This window comes from Arachis ipaensis, chromosome B5, assembly GCF_059453495.1.
Source record: "Arachis ipaensis isolate K30076 ecotype BB chromosome B5, ASM5945349v1, whole genome shotgun sequence".
Taxonomy (NCBI): Eukaryota; Viridiplantae; Streptophyta; class Magnoliopsida; order Fabales; family Fabaceae; genus Arachis; species Arachis ipaensis.
The window spans coordinates 153,480,580-153,502,527 of NC_142440.1; the positions used below are offsets into that span (position 1 = coordinate 153,480,580).

Here is a 21,948-nt window from a genome sequence, read left to right on the forward strand (position 1 = left end):
TTTGTCTCTCCACATTTTTTTAAATAAGATTGTCTTTATTTTTGTGGAAAATAAACTAAAATTAAGACACAAAATGCTACAAATAATTAGCCAGTTTTAAGTGAATTTAGTAAGTAATCGTACCAATTGGACTATACCGGTAATACCTGGGTTTAACAGCTACACAATTATAATTTGGATAGAGTTCATACGTGCACAATAATTTTGGAACAACTATTTTAAACTTAAATGATTTTCACCACTTTAACTAACCAGCAAAATAGCTCATAAAACTGTTACTAAAAGTCATAAGACCAATCATCTATAAAAAGAGAAAGACTCAAAGTAAAGGGGTACGAGAGATAAGCTAATAACAAAAGCACTTTTGCAAGGTTCCATCGTTTATTTCAAGTAATTTCACTGACTTTATCGTCGGGGGGTTTCGTGTAGGTCCTTCCCCTGACGTCTTGATCGGTGAAAAAATTGACAAATTTCTGAAGCCAAGCAAACTTGTGCCCCGAATTTAAGTTACATGTCGACTGCATCATCAACTGGTGCAGAACATTTGGCGCCTACCGTGGGACCCAAAATTAAATAACCCCACATTCATCTCGACTGTTTTGTTAGACTATGGCCGACGATGCCACACCTCAACCACCACCCCCTACTCACGACAAACTAGTAGCCATGAACGCCGCACTTAAAGCCGAAGTCAAGAAAATGGCAGATCTGCTAGCCAAAAATGGCAAGGGTGGTACTGGAAATTCCAAGAATGAACTCTCGAATGATGTACGATCTCGGGATAATGACCCTCAGGAGGTCACCCTTCTGAAAGAAAAGCTGACGATCTCAAATCCTTTTTCAAAAGACATCGTAAAATTTCAGATGCCAAAGAACTTCGTACTACCTACTACGTTGAAGTCTTACGAGGAGTTCAGAGACCCTTGCATCCACCTTAAAAAATTCCAATCAATAATGTTTTTTAATGGTGCTTCTGATCCTATACTTTGTAGATTTTTCCCAACTTTTTTAGATGGTGCTGCATTACTTTGGTTTTCTAAGTTGCTTGCAGGTTCAATTTCATCTTTTGAGGAGTTAGCACGATCTCTCATCGACTATTTTACTGCCTCGAAAATATGTGTGCATGGGTCGGATTATCTTAGCACTATCAAACAAGGATAACATGAGAGTTTAAAAGACTACATGACTCGGTTTGCCAAAACAACTATGGAGATCACGGACCTCAATCCTGAGGTACATTTACACGCATTCACCTCCGCCCGAAAAAATTCCAAGAGACCATAGTCATGACTAAGCCGAAGACATTAGCAGAATTCAGAGAAAAAGCCTTGGGTCAGATGGAGATTGAAGATCTTCATGAAGCTCGGTGTACAGAAAGACAACAACCTTGCCGAGATGAAGAAAAGCTCCCCCGATTTCAGAACAACAAGGACCATAAAAAGCCTTTCAAGTTAACCCCCAAGTTCGATACCTACACCCAATTTAATACTAAAAGAGAAGACATTATCAAGGAGATACTTAACGCGAAGATCATCAAACCACCGACCAAGGCCAGAACGTACCAAGACCAAAAACATGTGGATAAATTCAAACATTGTGCTTTTCGTCAAAAGTTCTGTCACACAACTGACGAATGTGTCATCACCAAAGATCTCTTAGAAAGATTGGCAAGACAATGATTACTGGACAAATATGTAGACGGAAGTATACAGCAAGGACGTCCGAGAACAAACAACAACTCCCACAATTATACAACAGGCGTACAAGAGAAAACTGATTCCCCACCTCAAACAAGAGGGATAATAAATTGTATTTCAGGAGGATTCTCAGGTGGAGGGTTATCCAGTTCGGCAAGAAAAAGAACGTATCGAGCAATACTGGTGGTCGAAGGAATCCCATCCGAGGTGGCACTGAAGGCAGCAACGTCTACCATCTCTTTTAAACATTCAGATTATCAAGCAACTTTAGCTAATTTAGACGATCTAGTGGTGATTTTCATCCAGGCTCGAGACCTATTGGTAAGAAAAGTACTCCTTGATCCAAGTAGCAGCACCGACGTATTATTTTTTTTCCACCTTCAAAAATATAAAGCTGAGCGCGAAATCAATACAACCATCCCCCGGAGAACTGGTAGGATTCTCAGGGGAAAGGGTACCTATGATCGGTTACACCTGGATCAGAACAACACTAGATGAACCACCATTATCAAAAACAAAAGATGTTCAATTCTTAATCGTCGACTGTACCAGCTCATACAACATTATCTTGAGTAGACCTTCTTTAAATTTATTTGGTGTTATTGTATCTACTGTTCACTTGTGTGTTAAATTTTATGTGCAGAATAACCAGATAACAACTATTCATTCCGATAAAAAAAAAAGTCCAATCCTACTACAATATAAGTCTCAAGATTTTACACGCCAAAATTAAAAAGCGACCGACCTATATATAACATCACTGATATGCTCAAGCTAGTTGAGCTTGACCAAGATCTCCGAGAGAGACTAATTAACATTAGCCGATGAACTCGAAAAGGTAACCTTTAACAATGATAAACAAAAATTTACTTATAAAGGGCCATCTCTCCTTGTAGAAAACAAAGCACGGATCGTTAACATCCTCAAAGACAATATAGACTTTTTTGCATGGACTTCTACGGACATGCCTGGCATTGAGTATTTTCATCAAATATAATGAGTACTCTTGTGTATGACTATCATTATGAATGATTAGATTCGTTGAGTATTTTCATTAAATATATTTGCTTTACAAGACTAATATATATGTTTCCATCCAACTAACCAGCCATCGACACACCTAAACTAATTGAGTGTATAGTTGAACAAGTTTTATCCAAATCAAAATCAAATTTCCCTTTTCCAATATCTAGTTGAAAGAGAATCAATAGATGTCTATATCCAACTTCAATTATGGCCAAGCATTAAATAACATTAGTCACATAAATGAATAATTCCAATCGGACACATTATCTCTCTAAACGTGTAAAATTTATACAGAGATTCAAAGAAAGCTCAAAATTAAAGTATCATAAACAAACAAGGTTTAAGACTCGTGATCGAAGGTAAGATCAAAAGAAGGGAAAAGGAGATATGAACATATAGAATTGAATCGTTAAGTCTTCAATATTTTTTAGGTCTTTCTTTTTCTTCTTTTCTTTTTCTTTAATCATTAAGATGAGTCTTCCTCTAGTGTTTAAAAATAATCTAGACACCAGAAAACTTTACTCTCTCGTTTTCCCTTTATTTTTAGTGATAAACGACAGATTATTAGTTATACATAAAGTAATTAGAGTGAATTAACAATAACCTTTTTTCTTAAGATTATTTTTGTCTCTACGCTGCGTTTGTTTTTGTAAACAGGACAAGACATGACACTGAGACAGAGACATTGAGACAGAGACACTAAAAATTACTCTTTATGTATTGTGTTTGGATACAATGGACAAGACACTGATGTAATGTCTAGTATTCTGTTTGGATACATATAAACAAGACTAAAATATAATGTAAAATTACTAAAATAGGCCCATCTAATTTTAATTTTTATACCCACCTCTCACTGTCTCTGTCTCTGTGTTGCACTCCTTGGCTGCCACCCTAACTCTTCCTCTTCTCCACGACGTTGCCTGTTTCTTGCGCCGCTTCCAACTCGTTTTCCGTTAACAACACCTTCTTCCTCACCAATGTCAATTTTTCACTCTCTTTCTATATATTCATTTTGATTGTCGTTTTTGCTTCTTCAATTGTCGTTTTGTGTTTCTTGTTTCTTTCAGGATGCGTTCGAGAGACACCACATGGTCTTCATGGTTGGGACTTCCATTGCCTCCTTTGCCACTGTTTGGATCGGTCTCTTCATTTCTCAGTGCTTTCCATTCATATCATCTGATTTGATTATTTGATTGGGTTCAATGATGGTAAGATTGGTTAATTTCTTGTTTCAGGTATTCATTGCGCCATTTCCATGATGAAAAGGTTGAACAAAGGCTTGAATCAATTGAAAATGCTGTGAGTCTTTCTGTATCTCGTTTTTTTTTTCTTCTTAATTCTAATTCTTATTCTAATGCATATGTCTATTTCATATGTTTCTGTGTGGCAGATGAAACACAAGCATAATCTGGAACATTCCGAAATCAAAGACATTGTTGGTCCTGGAGGTCTCAGTGTTCCTACTTGTGCCGCCATTGCCGCTACCACCTTGATCATTGAGATTGTTCCTTATTTCTAGCACTTAATACCTGTGATCATGCTTTCTGTGGCGATTCTCCGATGTAGCTATTTAAGTCTTGTCAATTTGAATTCACAATAGTCCTTTTTGGTTTTTAATGATACGGTTATTCATTGAAGAACAAATGCACAATGGTGCTGTAGGGTATTGTAAAGTTAATTTGTAAGCTGAACTATCATTGCTGTTAAGATTTTGAATATATTGAAATTTAAAGGATTTGTAGTTTACAAACTTCCTATTTGAATTGCTATTGCTATTGCTTAGTCAAAACTGTGTTTGATACTGAAGATGCTACAACTAGGAGTATTGCTTTGAATAAGCCAGCCTTTAAAAAAAAAAAAAACAGAATAGCAATACAGATATGACAAACCACAGTCGAAATTTTGTACCATTATTTAATATTTATTCATATTCCTCATCCTTCATGAGATAATTGCTTAAGACACTTATTTTGTTGTTTTCATTATTACATTTATAATGCATTCTTTTTTTTTCCTATGTTGAGCAATGTTGCAAATTAAAGAAAAAGGTTTGTTTCATCAAATTTTATGTTATGGACAACACAAATCATTTCTTCTTGTTTCAAATTTATAATGGAAGAAATAAACATACTCCTTATGATATAGGTATTTGGCAAGTGCGTCTCAATTTTCCCTTCAGGATAATTATGATATAGGTATTCACACTTTTTTTAACTTTCTTGTTTAATTTAGTCAAAATGTGAAAGAAGAAAGTATCCTTGCCTTGCTTTGGAAGCATGGATTAGTATTCTCTTTAGTGGGACAAAAAAGCAACTAATAAAAACTCAATCTGCACTAACAAATCAATCTGCACTAATAAAAATCTGCATTAAAAAACTGCACTAATAACAACTCAAAGCAATAACAAATCAATCTCCATCTGCATCAACATTCTACACTATAAACTCAATGCAAAAAGGATACAAAATCCTAAATTCTGCACAAACATAAAGTCAAAATCTGCATTAAAAAACTGCACTAATAACAACTCAATGCAATAGCAAATCAATCTCCATCTGCATCAACATTCTACACTATAAACTCAATGCAAAAAGGATACAAAATCCTAAATTCTGCAAAAACATAAAGTCAAAATCTGCATTAAAAAACTGCAGTAATAACAACTCAATGCAATAACAAATCAATTTCCATCTGCATCAACATTCTACACTATAAACTCAATGCAAAAAGGATACAAAATCTTAAATTCTGCACAAACATAAAGTCAAATTCTGCATTAAAAAACTGCACTAATAACAACTCAATGCAATAACAAATCAATCTCCATCTGCATCAACATTCTACTCTATAAACTTAATGCAAAATTAAAACAAAATCCTAAATAACTTATATAATTAACACATTCTAAAAATTATCAGCAACAATAAACACAGCAGCCATAAGAGCAACAGCAACAAAACTCACTAATTATATTAATTTTTAGTTCAAACTAATAATAAGAGACAAATTCAATACAATTTTTTTATTCATTCTTTTATTATGAACATAATACATCAACATATTAAAATTCAAAATAATTTTTTCATTCATTCACACTATCATGGTAAACATTTGAGATTTTATCAAAGAAAAGAATGTAGCTCTTATTTTTATATAATTTTCAGATTGAAAAATCATAAAAAAATTAAAAACAAAAAAAATGAAAATAAAGCAGAACGAAATTCTTTTGAATAGAAAAAAAAAACAAAAATAAGAAGCAATAAGGAGAGATGCAAAGTAATACCTGGTTATGTGACCGATAAAGAGAAGAACAGTCTTCCAAGAATTGTAACAGGAACAAGTGGTAATTGGCTATTAGAAATATTGGTATTAGATTAACTGCACAAAAAAATCAATAAGAAAGAGATAAGAAGATGAAAAACCAGAAAAGAGAAGAAGATAAAAAAAACCAAGACAAGAATCGGAAACAAAAAAGAAGATACAGAATCATAAAGAAGAAGAAGAAGAAAGAGAGACAGAAACAGAGAACAAGAAGAAGATATTATTGTGAAAGAAGTGAAGGAAGAGGAAGAACAGAACGAAGTACAAAATCACGACAGAAAGAGCAAGAAGAAGATCAACAGTAGAAAGAGAGATCAAGACGAAGAGAGAGTACCTAGAAACGCCGGCAGAAAAGTTTAGGTTAGGTTTTTCACAAGAAGAAGATCAAGAGTAGAAGCAGAGAGCAAGAAGAAGAGAGAGTATTGGAAACGACGGCAGAAAGCTTAGGTTAGGTTTTTCACAAGATAATAAAAGGGGGTAATTGAGGAATAATGAAAAATTACTATGGGCAAAAAGGGAAAAAATTTTCATTAAAAATCCGTGTCCACCTTCTTATTTCCGTGTCCACCAGTGTCCTTCGTTTAAAAGTGGACACAAAAATGAAAAAAAGTGTCTCAGAGACACTGTGTTCACTGTCCATGTCTCTCTACCCAAACACGTTTTACATATGTATTGTCCATGTCTTTGTGTCCTGTCCACCATAAACAAACGCAGCCTAAAAGACATTCCAAAGGCACTTTAATATGCTTAGTAACAGAAATATCTTATATAAATGATAAGGATAGGTTTTTGGTGGCTAAAGTTATAGTGGCTAAGAGTAGTTAAGTTTTAATTGACCAATAAACATATGATATGTAGATAGTTAGGTGGAAGTTATTAATTAGAGTGATAGACCTTTATTGTTAGTGATTATTGCAGGACAAAAAAAATAAATAAACTGACCAAAATGATGTGTATATCATGTGGGCCTTTTTTTTGAAAAAAAAAATTGTTAGTATTTTTTGAGTGGATAATTCCAAAACTTTAATGGTTGGGCTTAGTGTGAAAATCTATTATAATATTGGATCAATAAAAGGTCATGAACTAGTTGGGTTGGTTTAGTGGTTAGTTCACTAGTCCGCTTAAGCAAGTGTTGGGGGTTCGAATCCCGCCTTGTGCATGCAGCAACCCATTGGCCAGCGGCAAACCCTTAAATGGAGTTCAATACCGCGACGGATTAGTCCTTGACCTGCCGGGTTGGGGGATATCGTGGGAAACCAAAAATAAATAAATAAATAAAATGTCATGAACTATTAATGATGAGAATAATCTAAAAAAAAAAAAAAGAACTAAATTATGTAATATTTATGTAAACTTTTACTATTAATATATTTATGGCATGAATTATATGAGAGTATAAATTTATAAAATATTAAAATTTTATAAAAAAAATATTTTTATTTTAAATAAAAATAACTATTAAACAGTATTGTTGAATAGTATTATTATTATTATTATTCTAGTTATTATTTATATTATTATTATTATTATTATTATTAAAAGAGAAATAATAATTTTACTAATGCTATGCCCTAATATTTTTAAAATCACATTGTATAAATCTGGTTAGATTTTTATATTTTTTTATTATAATTATTTGTTATTTTAAAATTTAAAATATAAAAAATTTATACTAAAATGTCATGTTAGAGAGTTATATATAAGTTACTTTTTTTCAAAAACAAAATTCATGGTTTAAATTTATAAATTTGTAGATATGCAATTTAACTTGAATTTCAGTCAAATACAAAATGTGAATTTTATTTTTTATTAATTTTTATTCTATTTTTATCTTTTATTGTAACACGTAAAAGACAATTGTGGTCTCAGCCATCTAAAAATTTTAAAGAACTATGTCTATATATGAGATATATGTCTAAGAAAATAAAAAATATTATGTAATTTAATAGTTTTATATGTATAAATTTTTTATTATGTAATAAGTTTATATCTTAATTATTTAGTTCCCTAATAATTTTTACTTAACTAATTTAATATTATACACTCAAATTTTTATACTTATCAAATTAGTTTTTATATATTTATTTCTATATCTATTTTTAAAAAAAATTGTTTGTTTTTTTAATAATAACATATTTAATTATATTATTATGTAAAATATTAGTAATGACTTATAGAATTATATTCTGATAATTATATTGTGTATCTTAGATGTTATTTTTTAAAAAAAATACTCAAATCTTAAGTAGAGATTAAAAAATTAGTTATAAAAAAGTGTCACCTAATAAATTGCTATATTTTCTATAGACATGGCAAATATTTTTAAATAGAGATTAAAAATTAGTCATAAAAAAGTGTCATCCTTCATTCATATCTTAAGAAAAGGATCTTGTTATGCATTTAAAGAATGAAAAATCCTACTGTGATAACACCAAAATTGTCATTAGGGAATGACATAGATCATCGATGTGGATTCCTCTTACCAGCAACAGGTGTCTAGAAAACAACATGTTATGCCTACGTTAGTTTTATTGTTCCCACTTCCCTGTATAATAAGGCAACATTTACAGAAGATTGTAGTAGGCATGTTAATGATTTGTTAATGAAATGATGAAATCAACCGAACTAAATGCAAATAAAAAATTTCAGGATAAAATTAAATATTAAAAATATTTGAAAAAAAAATATTAAAAATAAAAACTTTTTATTCAACTCTTATTTTTATTATCAGTATTTGATTATTTTATTAATAATTTTTTTTTCCGGCCATACAAACACAAGCTGATTTTTTTGGTTATGGAAGCTGTGAATGTGTTGTGCGTAGTTATGAATGTTAGAGGTGGTAGACCAATTTGTGGGACAGCTTTTGTTCAGATTTGGTGTTAAGAAATTAGATCTTCTAATTTTATTGTTGAAATTTTTTTGTCAGCACATCGGAGGGTCCGTTTTGCATGGAGGGAATATCTGAAATTTACATGAAGCGTATCAGACCTTTCTAGTTCTGTATGAATGAATTTTTTTTTTATTTTCCCTCAACAACACGCATGATCCGTATTGTAGTGAACAAGTCAGACTGTTCGATAAATCTCGCCCTACTCGCACCGTCCAATTTTTTATCTGCTAACATCACATGCAAGTAAAGCAAAACCTGATCCCCGGGATACACATTAACTTAACCACCACTACTAGAATTCGAACCTGTGTGACTTTAGTTTGAGACAAATATTTTTGCCACTATATCACATTACTTTAATTTTTTATTTTTGTTTAAACCACGAGTAGTGTGATGATGGCATCATAGTTTTGGTTAATAATAAACTAGTTAGGGTCAACATATAGAATGTGAGTGACGAACAGTATTGCAACTTACAAGGGCAGAAACCGTGAGGCGCACACCGAAGGCAACGTGGAACATCCAGATTCAACAGTCCAAATCAGTGGGGTTCCTTAGTCTCCAGCCCACAGTCTTGGGCTTTTCTCCTTTGCCTTCTTTTTCAAAATCAAAATAACGCTCATGCCATACCAATACTACCGCCACATCATGTAACCATGACACAAAGCACAAAAATATATATACAAATTTATTAACAGCAACTTTAGACTGTTAATGTTTTCCTAGCAGTTCATTAACATACTAAAATTTTTGCATACATACACATATAGAATTTTGACCAAAAAAAAAAAATTACATATAGAATAATTTATCCAAGGAATATCCGTTTATGAAAAACAGCATCCGCAAACTTTTCCTTGAAAATGAAGATTAAAAAAAAAAAAAAGAATATTCCGAAATGGAGGAATGACCGGTGACTGAGGTGACTTTCAGCTTGAACCAAACATACGCCCACAAAATCACAAAAAAAACCACCCCTAACTCGAACTCACAGTTTCACTTTATTTCTCTCTATTTTTTAACTATAAGCAATGCCCCCAATCACAAAACACAACAACCTCACCATCATAACATAGCAAGCAAACACAAATATCAATCCCTTCCTAATTCCTCCAAGTCTCTAACCCTTCCCAGATTCACACACACACACACACTTTGCATTTTAACAAACACAAGGTATGCACTTTTATTTCTATTGGAATATTCATGTTCAGTTGTTCACTACTCTTACTTACATAGTATTTTTGTTGTTTTTTGTGTGTGTTTAGGAGTGAGGAGATGTCAAACATAGACATAGAAGGGATCTTGAAGCAGTTGCCACACGATGGCCGAGTTCCGAAGACGAAGATCGTGTGCACGCTTGGACCCGCTTCCAGATCCGTCGAGATGCTCGAGAAGCTTCTAAGGGCTGGCATGAACGTTGCCAGGTTCAATTTCTCCCATGGCACCCACGAGTACCATCAGCAGACTCTTGATACTCTTAGGATTGCCATGCACAACACTGGTATCCTCTGTGCCGTCATGCTTGACACCAAGGTCTACTTTTCTTTCCTTTTTTTTTTCTTTTTCATTTAGTTATGATGATTGATATGCTTGTTAAGTTTTTTAGATTCTTTGTGCTGTTTTTTAATTTTGTTTGGTTATACTTGTTCTATGGGTGTTGTTAATATTGATGTTTTGGTTGCTTGATCTGATTAGACTTGGTTACTAACTGAGTGATTCTGATGCTTCAACTGAAGAGATACACCAACTTGCTTTATGGGTAGCTCAGTTTGTAATTGACATGATTAAGTGAAATGTGGAGTGGGATATACATAAAAGCGGTTACTATTACTGCTTTTCTAGACTGCATTCTCCCTTCTGGATTTTCGGGAAGTTAAGCAGTTTTTGTGAGGGCAGTGAAATGGTCCTGTTGATGGAATTTTATTACACTTTTGAGTTGGTTGCTGAAGTAAACATGCATTTCCTGTTGTTGATTCATTATGTTCGTGCTCGGCTTAACCTTGAAGGATAGCCATTTTAGTCAAGATATTGTAATGCTTTTCAAAAATGCTATTTGAACACCAATATCAGCTACTAAAATCAGCCACCAATGTATTTGTACATATGTGGTTTAATTTATTTTCAATTTGAATTTGTATTCCAACATGTACTTTTTATTGGTAGCTGACTTTGGTGTATACTTAGCATAGTCGATTCTTTTTTGGTTCATGAAAGAGGATAGCATCCCTGCAATCAGGAGACTACCAAGGATAAGCATATCTATACCCATTTCTCATGTTTTCCCCCTCTAAATTCTTGTTTGGCTCTGCAGTCTATTGCATTTTGGGGGTTCGGAATTATTAGAACAGCTTAGACCACGATCTGTTTTAATGCTAATGGTATTTTTTTAGGTAAAAAATATATGATGTACTAGTGTGTTTTCTTATAGCAAGAACTTTTTATTCTTGAGCAATAAATTATTAACTGTTCCATGTACATCTGCTTTCTGCTGGATTTTTATAGGGCCCTGAGATTCGAACTGGTTTTCTAAAAGATGGAAAACCTATTCAACTCAAGGAAGGACAAGAAATCACCATTACTACTGATTATACTATTAAGGGTGATCCAGAGATGATATCAATGAGTTACAAGAAGCTGCCTATTGATTTGAAGCCCGGAAATGTCATATTGTGTTCTGATGGAACAATCACCCTCACTGTCTTATCCTGTGATCCGGGTGCTGGTACTGTTAAGTGCCGTTGTGAAAACACTGCCATGCTGGGTGAGAGGAAAAATGTTAATCTTCCTGGTGTTGTGGTGGATCTTCCCACTCTTACTGAGAAGGATAAGGAAGACATTCTTCAATGGGGTGTCCCTAACAAGATTGACATGATTGCTCTTTCATTTGTTCGTAAGGGTTCAGATCTTGTTAATGTCCGGAAGGTTCTTGGACAACATGCAAAGCATATTATGTTGATGTCAAAGGTACTTTGTTGTGTTCTTATACGACTTCTGTCGTACTAACCTTATGCTAGACAGGTCTTATGTTTACATGTGAGCCATTTCTGCTTAATATATGGTTTCTTTGGTTGAGTTCATCTCGCATTCATCTTCGTTATAAAGAAAGTTGCATGCTGGTTTGTGTTTTGCATTTTATGAAGAAATACTTGTGAGTTTGCTTTTCTTCCATATGCTAACTTTGCTGTTCTTTTAATTGCCAAATCCTGAGTTTTTCAATAATGTTGTGGAATATTCCTAAGGTTGAGAATCAGGAGGGAGTCATGAATTTTGATGATATTCTGCGCGAGACCGATGCATTCATGGTTGCTCGTGGTGACCTTGGAATGGAGATCCCAGTAGAAAAGATTTTCCTGGCGCAGAAAATGATGATATACAAGTGTAATCATGCTGGAAAACCTGTTGTCACTGCTACCCAGATGCTTGAATCAATGATCAAGTCTCCCCGGCCAACCCGAGCCGAAGCAACTGATGTTGCCAATGCAGTTCTTGATGGAACAGATTGTGTCATGCTTAGTGGTGAAAGCGCAGCCGGGGCTTACCCTGAGATCGCTGTGAAAATCATGGCCCGGATATGTATTGAGGCAGAATCATCACTAGATTACAATGCAATCTTCAAGGAGATGATAAGGGCTACTCCTCTACCGATGAGTCCATTGGAAAGTCTTGCATCATCTGCCGTCCGCACGGCGAACAAGGCCAAAGCCAAACTCATCGTTGTGCTGACACGTGGTGGCACTACAGCCAAGTTGGTCGCCAAGTATAGGCCGGCTGTTCCGATATTGTCAGTGGTGGTTCCGGTTTTGACAACTGACTCATTCGACTGGAGCATCAGTGATGAGACACCAGCAAGGCACAGCTTAATATACAGAGGCTTGATTCCTGTATTGGCTGAGGGATCTGCAAAAGCCACTGATGCAGAATCTACAGAAGTGATTCTTGAAGCTGCTCTTAAATCTGCAACTCAAAAAGGGCTTTGCAAGCCTGGTGATGCAGTTGTTGCACTACATCGCATTGGAGTTGCCTCTGTTATTAAGATCTGCATAGTTAAATGATTCAATCCAAGATATGATGCTGAAATGTGTTATTTGCCCTGAGAGGCACCAACTCATGAAGGGTTATGTTTTGGCTTTTATTTATTATTAAAACTATTGTGGTGTCTGTTCTTCCATAAGATGAAGGATTTAACCTATTAGCTTTAGAAAAGCAGGTTTTTGTATTCTCTGTTGATAAGAGGAATACTTATAAATTTCGGATTGGTATGAAAATAAACAAACATGTATTATTACCCTTGCATTTTGAGATATGATAACTTGTGTTATCCTATTGAATGTAGTGGAGTAGTGGAGTACTTTGATTTTGATATTACATTATTATGAATATTAAGAATTTTATTTTGATGTACCAAAGTATTATTTATATAAGTTAGTCTAAGTCTAAGTTAAGACTCATTAGTTGAAGTACTGCATCAAATTGTTCTCTAATGAATAAATTAATTAATAACAAAAGAAATTGACAAATTTCTAAAATATTAGATAATTATTTTTTAATAAAATAAGATAAATTAGTTCATAATATATATAAAAATATATTATAATTAAAATATTAAATTGTCTGAGATTTTAAAAAGTAAAAAAAAAATTATTTATATATTTATTAAAAAATATAATATTATAAAATATTGAAAGCTAATTAGTTATTTTATGAATAAAAAAAAATTTATCCGATATGGAAAATATTATTTTGTATTCCAACTTCCAAGTGAAGAGGCAGGTAGATATTTGAGAAAAGAGTGCGATAGTTTGACAGAAGAAGGAAGATAATGGCTATGGCTTCCAGATGTAGCTGCCCCTTGCAGTGGCACTGCCCCAACACTAACACACATTCCAATTCGTCCCTTCTTCCTATGAGACGCCCTCTTCTCCTTTCAGTTTCTGCATCTTCTTCTTCTTCTTCAGATGAAGGGGTGACTATCAAAGGCTCAGGAACCAGCGCCAGAACTCGAAGGCTTCTCAGAATCCGCGAAGAGAAGCAACAAAGAGAGCATGAGCGCATTCATAACTACCCCTCTTGGGCTAAGGTTCTCGAAGATGCTTGCAAAGACGACACTGAGCTCCGTGCTGTTCTTGGAGACAGCATCGGAAACCCCGAACTCATGCGCAAACGGGTACAACTAAGTTTCAATCTTTTTTTTTTCTTTCATTTTGGAGTTCAAAATCACTTTTTTATTTCTGGGGTTCGTTTTTCTTCACTAACATTGTAGGTTGAAGATAGAGTTCGGAAGAAAGGTAGAGACTTTCGTAAGTCTAAGACGGGTTCTGTTGTTGCTTTCAAAGTTTCATTTAGAGAGTAAGTTAACAACTTCATCTCTTCCTTAATCTCTATGCATATGAATGCAAAGTAAGATGTGGAGTTTTTTCGTTTGTTTAGTTTTAGTTGTCATAATTTGATTATTTGGTTGTTGCAGCTTCAATCCAACTGATTCACATATTTGGTTTGAATTCTATGGATCACCATCTGATAAGGATGTTAATTTACTTGGTAGTGTAAGTGTTCCATACTTCCATTTCGCTCCTTAAGATTTTCGAATTTTGGATGTGTAGCTACTAGCTAGCTAGTTACATATGATCTGATTCTTGTAAAAAAACATGCAGGTTATTCAATCATGGTATGTCTTGGGTCGCCTCGGTGCCTTCAATTCTTCAAATTTGCAGGTTAGGATTCTAGTAGCTTCGAGTTATCTTTACCTTGGTAGTGTTATTGGACTTGTGTTAGTTTTATTTCTTTTTTTCCTCTTTTTCTTGGACGAGTTACATGTATTACTTATCATTAGTATTGGACTCAAAGATTGGTCGTTCACGGTCATCTCTTTGATCACTCATCATGTCATAATGTGTTCTGCATTATCTTCTACAGTTCTTATGGTAGTTTCAACATGATTAAAAGCTAGGGCATCATCCAGCTTGTGTTAACGAATAATCATATATAGCTGTTACCTTTTAACAAAGAATTAAAGCATCTTCAATTCATGGCAGATGGCAAATTCGTCAATGGAGTATGATCCTCTATATGATGCAGACAAGGGTTTCAAAGTGATGCCGTCATCTTTCCATGATATTGGTGACGTAGAGTTCCAGGATAACTGGGGACGTGTTTGGTATAACATCTAGAACTCTGTTTTTATTTTAGATACATGGAACCCATGTGTTTTACTCAAATTTTGTAATATTTTTTGTCTAACACCATGTATGAAAATTTTTGCCCTATTCTTACTTGTTACCTTTGAGTCAGGCATACCATGGCATGAATTATGTAATTTGATAAAGATTTAAAACATGTTTCTTACAGGGTGGACCTGGGTACAGCTGATTATTTTGGTCTTGATGTGCTTCTCAACTGCCTTACTGGCTTAAGCTCAGAGTAAGTTTAAATACTAAATGACATGCAAATGCAATACTCTTTTTCATTTATTTTTCTGTTACTTTTTAGTACATACTCCACTCTGGGTATGTACAAAAAAGTAACAATAGATAATGAACATATGTAGAGTATATGTCCATGGATCATAATCTTTTGTTTGTTACTCAAAATTGAAGAGCATTAAATTTATCTATGGATGAATATATACCAGGTACCTTGGTATCCAGCAGGTTGTATTTGGTGGCCGGTGCATGGGTGATTGGGAAGAGGGGATGAAAAACCCTGATTATGGTTACAAATACTTCAAGATCTGAAGCAAGTTGTTGGTTCGGTTACTTGCAATCTCACATTGGGTGTGGTTCAAAGATAAGAAAAGTTTTCCGGAGGTTCAGTCACATTAACATTAATGGGATCATCTTCCAAGGTTTTTGCACCATCCGTTGGTTTTGGTCTGAATACTTGACCTGCATTACTACTGTTGGCAGAGCCGTTTCATTACACTAATATGACTAATTGGGTGCCCAGAAGTGTAAAAGTGTAATGAGCAGTGATAGATAGCCAGCAAGAATTGTTGCAGTCTTCATGAGATAAATGGATATTGTTGAATGGGAAAATTTTTATTTTATTTTTTTACTAGATAAAGAGGCAGAATTTACTTGCTCATCCAAAACTTATCATTCTAATAAATAATTTTAAGAGTAAACTACCATTTATGCCCCCGAAATTGTAAAACGCTGACAATAATAACCCTAATATTTGTTAACGACAATTATACCCCTGAAAATTTTAAAAACGCTACAAATATGCCCAACCGTAAAGTGAGGCCTTCTCCGTTAAACGGAACATGGTGATGTGTCAAACGGAAATCCAACGTGGCATCCTCAGTAGGCGTTCTGTGTCGTTCCTTCTTTATACGGATTGTGAGAGAATGTTTTCCCCAATTCATTACAAACATAAACCCTAATTACTATCATGCATGGTGGAAGCAGAGGCTTGTCCCATAACAATCGAAGGACACAGTCAGTGGAAAATAGTAACTCTGAAGGGCTCGACGAACATGGGAGCAAGCCATATGACGGGACATGCTTCTGCCGTCTTCAAGTGGTGGCGTTGAAGTCGAAGACGAGGAGAAATCCAGGGAGATGGTTCTTCAGATGTCCTCTGTGGAAGGTATGTATGAATTTTTGGCTGAATCTGTCCCCATTCCCTATTGAGAGTTGAGCTTGATGAATGGCTTCTGTGCTGGGCAGACGAAGAACACTGGGTGTCGTTATTTTCAGTGGATGGACGAAACCAACGAGGAATCAGTTGGGCTGGAGGAAATCTCGAAGAATGGAACACAAGTATGCCATGAATGTGGAGTCTTGAAAGGGAGATTTACCAGTCTTGAGACAGAGACCATTTACAGAGATGGAAAGATGATGAGGGAGCACATGAAGAGAGTTGAATTGTTTTTATGCATCATTCTTTGTGGAGTTGTTCTGAGTTTGATTTTGAGTGTGATTTGTTTAGTTAGATAGGAGGAGGGATGCATGCAGGACAAACAATGGATGTTATGTGTTACTGTTTTGTGGAATTTATGTTGACATTGTTGTAGCTATTGTTGTTGCTTATTAATGAATTAGAGCTGTGTGTTACACCCAGTTGAATACTGACAATAACATGAATAGAGTGAATACAGATAAGTAAAAAAGGACAACTCAGATATGCTAACTAATTTGAGATAGGTTTAAGAAATGAAACACTGCCAAAAGAATACGAATAGTACCAAAATATTTGATCTGCATAACATTTAGCATTAACACATATTGTTCCAACCAAAAAGTTTGATCTGGATAACAATTAGCCTTAACACATATTGTTCTAACCAAAATACTCAATACTCACTAATTAGTCTTAATTTCAGACACCAAAAGACATAAATTGTGCAGCAAAGGCCAATTGCCATGAATGCTAAGAACAACATATAACTCAAAAAGTAGAAACAGTATAACAACTAATCTTTAACTCATAACTCAAAAGAAGAACTAATCACATATGCAAGTCCCTTTCAACCAGACTGATTTGGCATGAACTTAGAGAACCTAGAAGTTGTTGCTTTACTAGCTCCATTCATGGTTTCATTTGACACCACAGGAGTCCTTGTGGTTTCTGCAACTCCTAAACCAGGGACAGCAGTTGAAGTAGGTCCAACGGGCCGTACTTGTGTGGGCCTAAATGGTGGGTTGGGCCTTGGAGTGGTTGTTGGACTTAGAGCTGTGGGCCTTGTTGTGGCTGCTGGACTTGGAGCTGTGGGCCTTGGAGTGGCTGCTGGACATGGAGCTGATGGGGGCCTCATAATAGGCATCTTTACCCTGATTCCTTCCCTGCTAGAAGAAGCAGCAGCGGCAGCAGTAGTATTGGAGGGAGTTTTAGGAGTTGATGCAGGACCTTTGCTAGATCTGGTTGCTCTCCTCCCAGGGTTGGTCCTAGGAGATCTCCTTCCAGCAGACTGACTTGTTGAACCAGATAGGTTGAGATTGGCCTACAAAAAAATAAGTCTAAGTATAACTTCTCAAGTGACTGCCTCAATATTGATTGATATATGTAATACCTCTTCATCAGCTTCAGAATGTGGATGGCCTTGTGTGAGCTCTTGTTCAACTGCATCCATGGTCTCCTCCCAAAACCTCTCTTGTTCGGAGTCTGACATGTCCTCTAAATCCATATGTGGCAAATTTTGTTGAGTTGGTGGCTGAACATGTCCTCCATCTGCCTGACCTGCTTGAGGTGATTGCTGTGCGGTTGCATCTTCCTCAGATGCCACATGCGACTTCTTATCAGGACAGGTTCTTGAGTTGTGCCCAACCTACGAATACAACATCATTCCAACCATCAATATATGACAATACTCAACAGCAAGTTAGATTATTTTTTACCTTTTTGCAAAGTTTACAACTTGTTTTGCCATAACTCCTTTTAAGTTTGTACTGGCTACCACTCTGCCTCTCTGATTCATGTCGAGCTCTTTTTTTTGTAGGTCTTCCTATTGGCCTCTTATAAGGTGGAGGGAGACATGGCAGCCCCTCTGTATCAGCCCAATACTCCTGACTAGGGACTGTGTTGATATGAAATTGGTAAGTTCTGTTATATGCCTCCATAGTCAGCCAATGGTGGACATAATCTTCTGGCCTTTGATTTTTTCTTTGAATTGCAACAACTCCATGACAGCACGGCAGGCCTGTCAGTTGCCACTTTCTACAGGTGCAAGTCCTCTCTTGAGTGTTGACCTGAAGTGTGTGACCATGCCTTCTTACCTCAAACACATTGTGATCATCATCTCCCACCCACTGAGCTTCCCAGTAATTTCCTTCCTTCTTTTCTTTCTCCAACCTGCTCGTTTGGATAGGAGCCAGCTTGCCCGTGTAGGCCATTAATGCATCTTTGTGGAATGCCATAGTTTTCATCAGGTAATATCTGATATCCTCCAGCATGGTAATTATGCTCTTGCCTCTTAAACCCACCATTGTTGCATTAAGTGATTCTGCATTATTATTTGTTATGTTATCTACCTTTGGCCAGGTAGAGAATCTTGATCTTGACCATGTTCCTTGCTCATATGCAGACAAGTATTCCCAGGCTGCTGTATTAATCCTTTTTATTGCAGCCATACCTTCAGCAAATTCCTGATCAGTCAACGCCCTTGCACATTGAAACAACAATTGTTTAAGTTCCAGATCTTTCCAACGCTTTTGGAAATTCCTCCACATATGCATTGTACAAAACCTGTGATTAACCCCTGGCATAACTTCTTGCAGAGCAGGAATTAGGCCCTGTCATTAAGTAAGTTAGACACTATATACCATAGCTTGAGTAATAAGTTGAATAAAGTAGTTGAAAACACAAATTGAAAACTAACCTTCTGCTTATCTGACATGAAGTGCCAATCAAATTGCTGATGGTCCCCTATATCTGCCAACAAATATTCAAGGAATTCTTTCCAATTTTTTTTTGTCTCTGCATCAACTACTCCATATGCAACTGGAAATAGATGATTGTTCGCATCTTGGGCAACGGCAGTCAGCAGCTGTCCTCCAAAGTAACCCTTCAAGAATGCTCCATCAAGACATATGAAAGGCCTACAACCTTGCTTGAATCCCCTTTTGCAAGCATCTAGACATATGTAAAGACTTCTAAACTTAGGCAAACCTTCCGGTTGTGGAGATGTACCCATATGGCAACTGGATCCTGGGTTGGCCTTACGGAGCTCATTCAAATAAGTCCTCAACATCAAATACTGTTCCCTCTCTGTGCCCTCAATGACATCCTTAGCCTTTTCCATTGCCCTAAACATCATCCTCTCTCCAACACATATATCGAACTCCACCTTGAACATATCTCTAGCCTCTTTCTGGGACAAATTGGGACAGATCCTAATCTTACCTATCAACTCTTCCGAAACCCATTTACAAGTGACTGACCTACTTCTATTACTCCTAGGGCATGTATGCTCATCAACAAGTGTTTTTATTTGGTAACTAGGTGGCTGGTTTCTCCTTGCACAGTAAACCTCCCATGGACACGTTTCATTGTAACAGATAACCCTGCACCTATGTGGTTCAACCTTCAGAAAAAATGCCTCTCTGCCCATTTGAATACTATACTTCCGGACTGCATCCTTAAACTGCTGCATCGTCCCAAATTCCATACCTAACTCCAGTCTAATTTTGCCAAACTTTGTATCAGGATTGTGCTGAGGGAATACTGGATTTTCATCCTCAGAATCAGAACCAGGCGGGGTCTGCAACTCCTCAGACTGGTACTGATATTCAGTTGGCCCACCATCAGGGTCATTTTGGTTAGGAACAACCACCCTTGGAGCCTGATTCTCCTCCCTGGGTGGTAGGATCTTCTGACCTGATGGAGGAGGTCTTGGATGATGCCTACGACCTTGTGATGCATTCATATGATTAGGTAAGTATATAAGCAATTTTCACCCTATTCTCTACAATTAATTAACAATACAATCATGAATATTTGCATGTTTTAAGCTACAAACATATACAACACATTTTCTAACCTGGCAGTTCGTCTCCATTGTCCTGTGCATCAGGTTGCGCTCTACCAGACGGTTGGGGCCTTCCATGTTTCCTCCTGCGCTTTCTTCCCCGACCTTCAGCTTCCTGACGCTGAGATTGGCCCTCTTCTGGTTCAACTTGTGTCTCATGGTTACTTCCTTGATTGGGTGCCTCATTCTCAACAGTTGCAGCCTCAGTTTCAATGGGTACGTTATCAGTACCTACGTCACCTTTCTCCAATTGATCATTCCCCCCATTATTCAACACTGATTCACCCTCCTGTTGCTGTTGCTCCTCGTACTGTGTGGGATCATCTTGATGAGTTTCCTGAATTTCTGAAATAGCTCCATCAACTTCTGTATCATCTGCTCCTCCATGTTCATCATTCTGTGGGAGATCCTGGTCATGATTTTGCTGGTCTTCTGAAGGAGGTCCCTCGACTACATCAACTAACTCTGGATCGGCGTCAATAGGATGCTCAAAATATAAGTGCACCCTGTTTTTATTCTTCAGTGCAGCATCACACAACTTAACCACATCGGCATCCCTTCTCAGAACTCGTAGCCCATTAGCTAAATCCATCCCCGGCTCCAACCAATACACTTCATTGTACCTAGTATAACCTAAATCCAGAAATAAACCCTCAACAAGGAACAGATTACATGTATCAACATGCACCCTGTCGATGACACTCACTAAACCTTCGTTATACCTCACCACACCATCAGCATCCTTCTCTAACCAACCCCGATGGTGATATACAAACGTGATATGACTTGCCATCTAACAAAAAACATGAAAGAAGTAACAATCAGATAAATCAACACATGAACACAACCATCAGAAAAAAGTTTCACTTCATCACCAACAACATGCAAACCCCAACGACCTGATAACAAGAAGAACGAAAACAATGAATGCTTACCGAAACCTTCGTTGTTCAATGGAGATTTCTTCACCTAGTATCAATGCCAAACGTCAGATTGCAAGTGATGTTAACAACTTCAACACGCGAATGCAGAGACACACGAGACGAAGAGATACAGAGACCAACACTAAGAAACTCTTCAGTTTCCCGCGTCCAAAATTATCATAGTTAAATGGATTGTTTCACTCAAGGTTAGCCTGGTCATTTACTAGGAATTGCACAATTAGGGTTTCACGAATTAGGGGAAAACCTGAAACGGGACGGATGGCCTAGTGAGGATGCCACGTTGGATTCCCGTTTGACACATCACCATGTTCCGTTTAACGGAGAAGGCCTCACTTCACGGTTGGGCATATTTGTAGCGTTTTTAAAATTTTCAGGGGTATAATTGTCGTTTACAAATATTAGGGTTATTATTGTCAGCGTTTTACAATTTTGGGGGCATAATTGGTAATTTACTCTAATTTTAACTGTCATTTTATTAAAACCTTTGCCGTTACTTTGAAGATTACTTAATGAAAAACCCATGTTCGAGCAATTGAATTAACCCGTATACTATCAAAGCAACTCGTCGGGGACTCGGGGGCAACGATAAACAAAGTA

At 36.1% G+C, this 21,948-nt stretch overlaps 3 protein-coding genes across 3 annotated transcripts; 2 read left to right on the forward strand and 1 right to left on the reverse strand.

The window, feature by feature from the left end:
• The first annotated feature begins 9,645 nt into the window (after positions 1 to 9,645).
• Positions 9,646 to 13,266, forward strand: LOC107644571 (pyruvate kinase, cytosolic isozyme). Its single transcript, XM_016348459.2, has 4 exons — positions 9,646 to 10,116; positions 10,209 to 10,476; positions 11,446 to 11,907; positions 12,183 to 13,266. Exons 2-4 carry the CDS (start codon positions 10,219 to 10,221, stop codon positions 12,993 to 12,995), a joined length of 1,533 nt encoding a protein of 510 aa, XP_016203945.1. The 5' UTR covers positions 9,646 to 10,116; positions 10,209 to 10,218; the 3' UTR covers positions 12,996 to 13,266.
• Positions 13,267 to 13,686: 420 nt separating this feature from the next.
• Positions 13,687 to 15,974, forward strand: LOC107644573 (structural maintenance of chromosomes-like protein, putative (DUF3531)). The gene is made up of 7 exons (XM_016348461.3): positions 13,687 to 14,107; positions 14,204 to 14,289; positions 14,408 to 14,486; positions 14,595 to 14,654; positions 14,976 to 15,097; positions 15,289 to 15,360; positions 15,572 to 15,974. Exons 1-7 carry the CDS (start codon positions 13,763 to 13,765, stop codon positions 15,672 to 15,674), a joined length of 867 nt encoding a protein of 288 aa, XP_016203947.2. The 5' UTR covers positions 13,687 to 13,762; the 3' UTR covers positions 15,675 to 15,974.
• Positions 15,975 to 17,410: 1,436 nt separating this feature from the next.
• On the reverse strand, positions 17,411 to 21,200 carry LOC110262637 (uncharacterized). The gene is made up of 5 exons (XM_088487485.1): positions 20,420 to 21,200; positions 19,259 to 20,289; positions 18,279 to 19,172; positions 17,954 to 18,208; positions 17,411 to 17,884 (listed from the first exon to the last, which is right to left on the reverse strand). Exons 1-5 carry the CDS (start codon positions 21,198 to 21,200, stop codon positions 17,411 to 17,413), a joined length of 3,435 nt encoding a protein of 1,144 aa, XP_088343611.1.
• Positions 21,201 to 21,948: the final 748 nt, after the last annotated feature.

Bases quoted from the DNA above. Each gene is read 5' to 3' on its own strand.
- LOC107644571 (XM_016348459.2), top strand. From the start codon at position 10,219: ATGTCAAACATAGACATAGAAGGGATCTTGAAGCAGTTGCCACACGAT. The intron at 10,477-11,445 runs GTCTACTTTTCT...GGATTTTTATAG, and splicing joins CCGTCATGCTTGACACCAAG to GGCCCTGAGATTCGAACTGG. The intron at 11,908-12,182 runs GTACTTTGTTGT...AATATTCCTAAG, and splicing joins ATATTATGTTGATGTCAAAG to GTTGAGAATCAGGAGGGAGT.
- LOC110262637 (XM_088487485.1), bottom strand. From the start codon at position 21,200: ATGGCAAGTCATATCACGTTTGTATATCACCATCGGGGTTGGTTAGAG. The intron at 18,209-18,278 runs GTAAAAAATAAT...TTGTATTCGTAG, and splicing joins GTTGTAAACTTTGCAAAAAG to GTTGGGCACAACTCAAGAAC. The intron at 17,885-17,953 runs GTATTACATATA...ATTTTTTTGTAG, and splicing joins ATTCTGAAGCTGATGAAGAG to GCCAATCTCAACCTATCTGG.
- LOC107644573 (XM_016348461.3), top strand. From the start codon at position 13,763: ATGGCTATGGCTTCCAGATGTAGCTGCCCCTTGCAGTGGCACTGCCCC. The intron at 14,290-14,407 runs GTAAGTTAACAA...TGGTTGTTGCAG, and splicing joins TTCAAAGTTTCATTTAGAGA to CTTCAATCCAACTGATTCAC. The intron at 15,361-15,571 runs GTAAGTTTAAAT...AATATATACCAG, and splicing joins CTTACTGGCTTAAGCTCAGA to GTACCTTGGTATCCAGCAGG.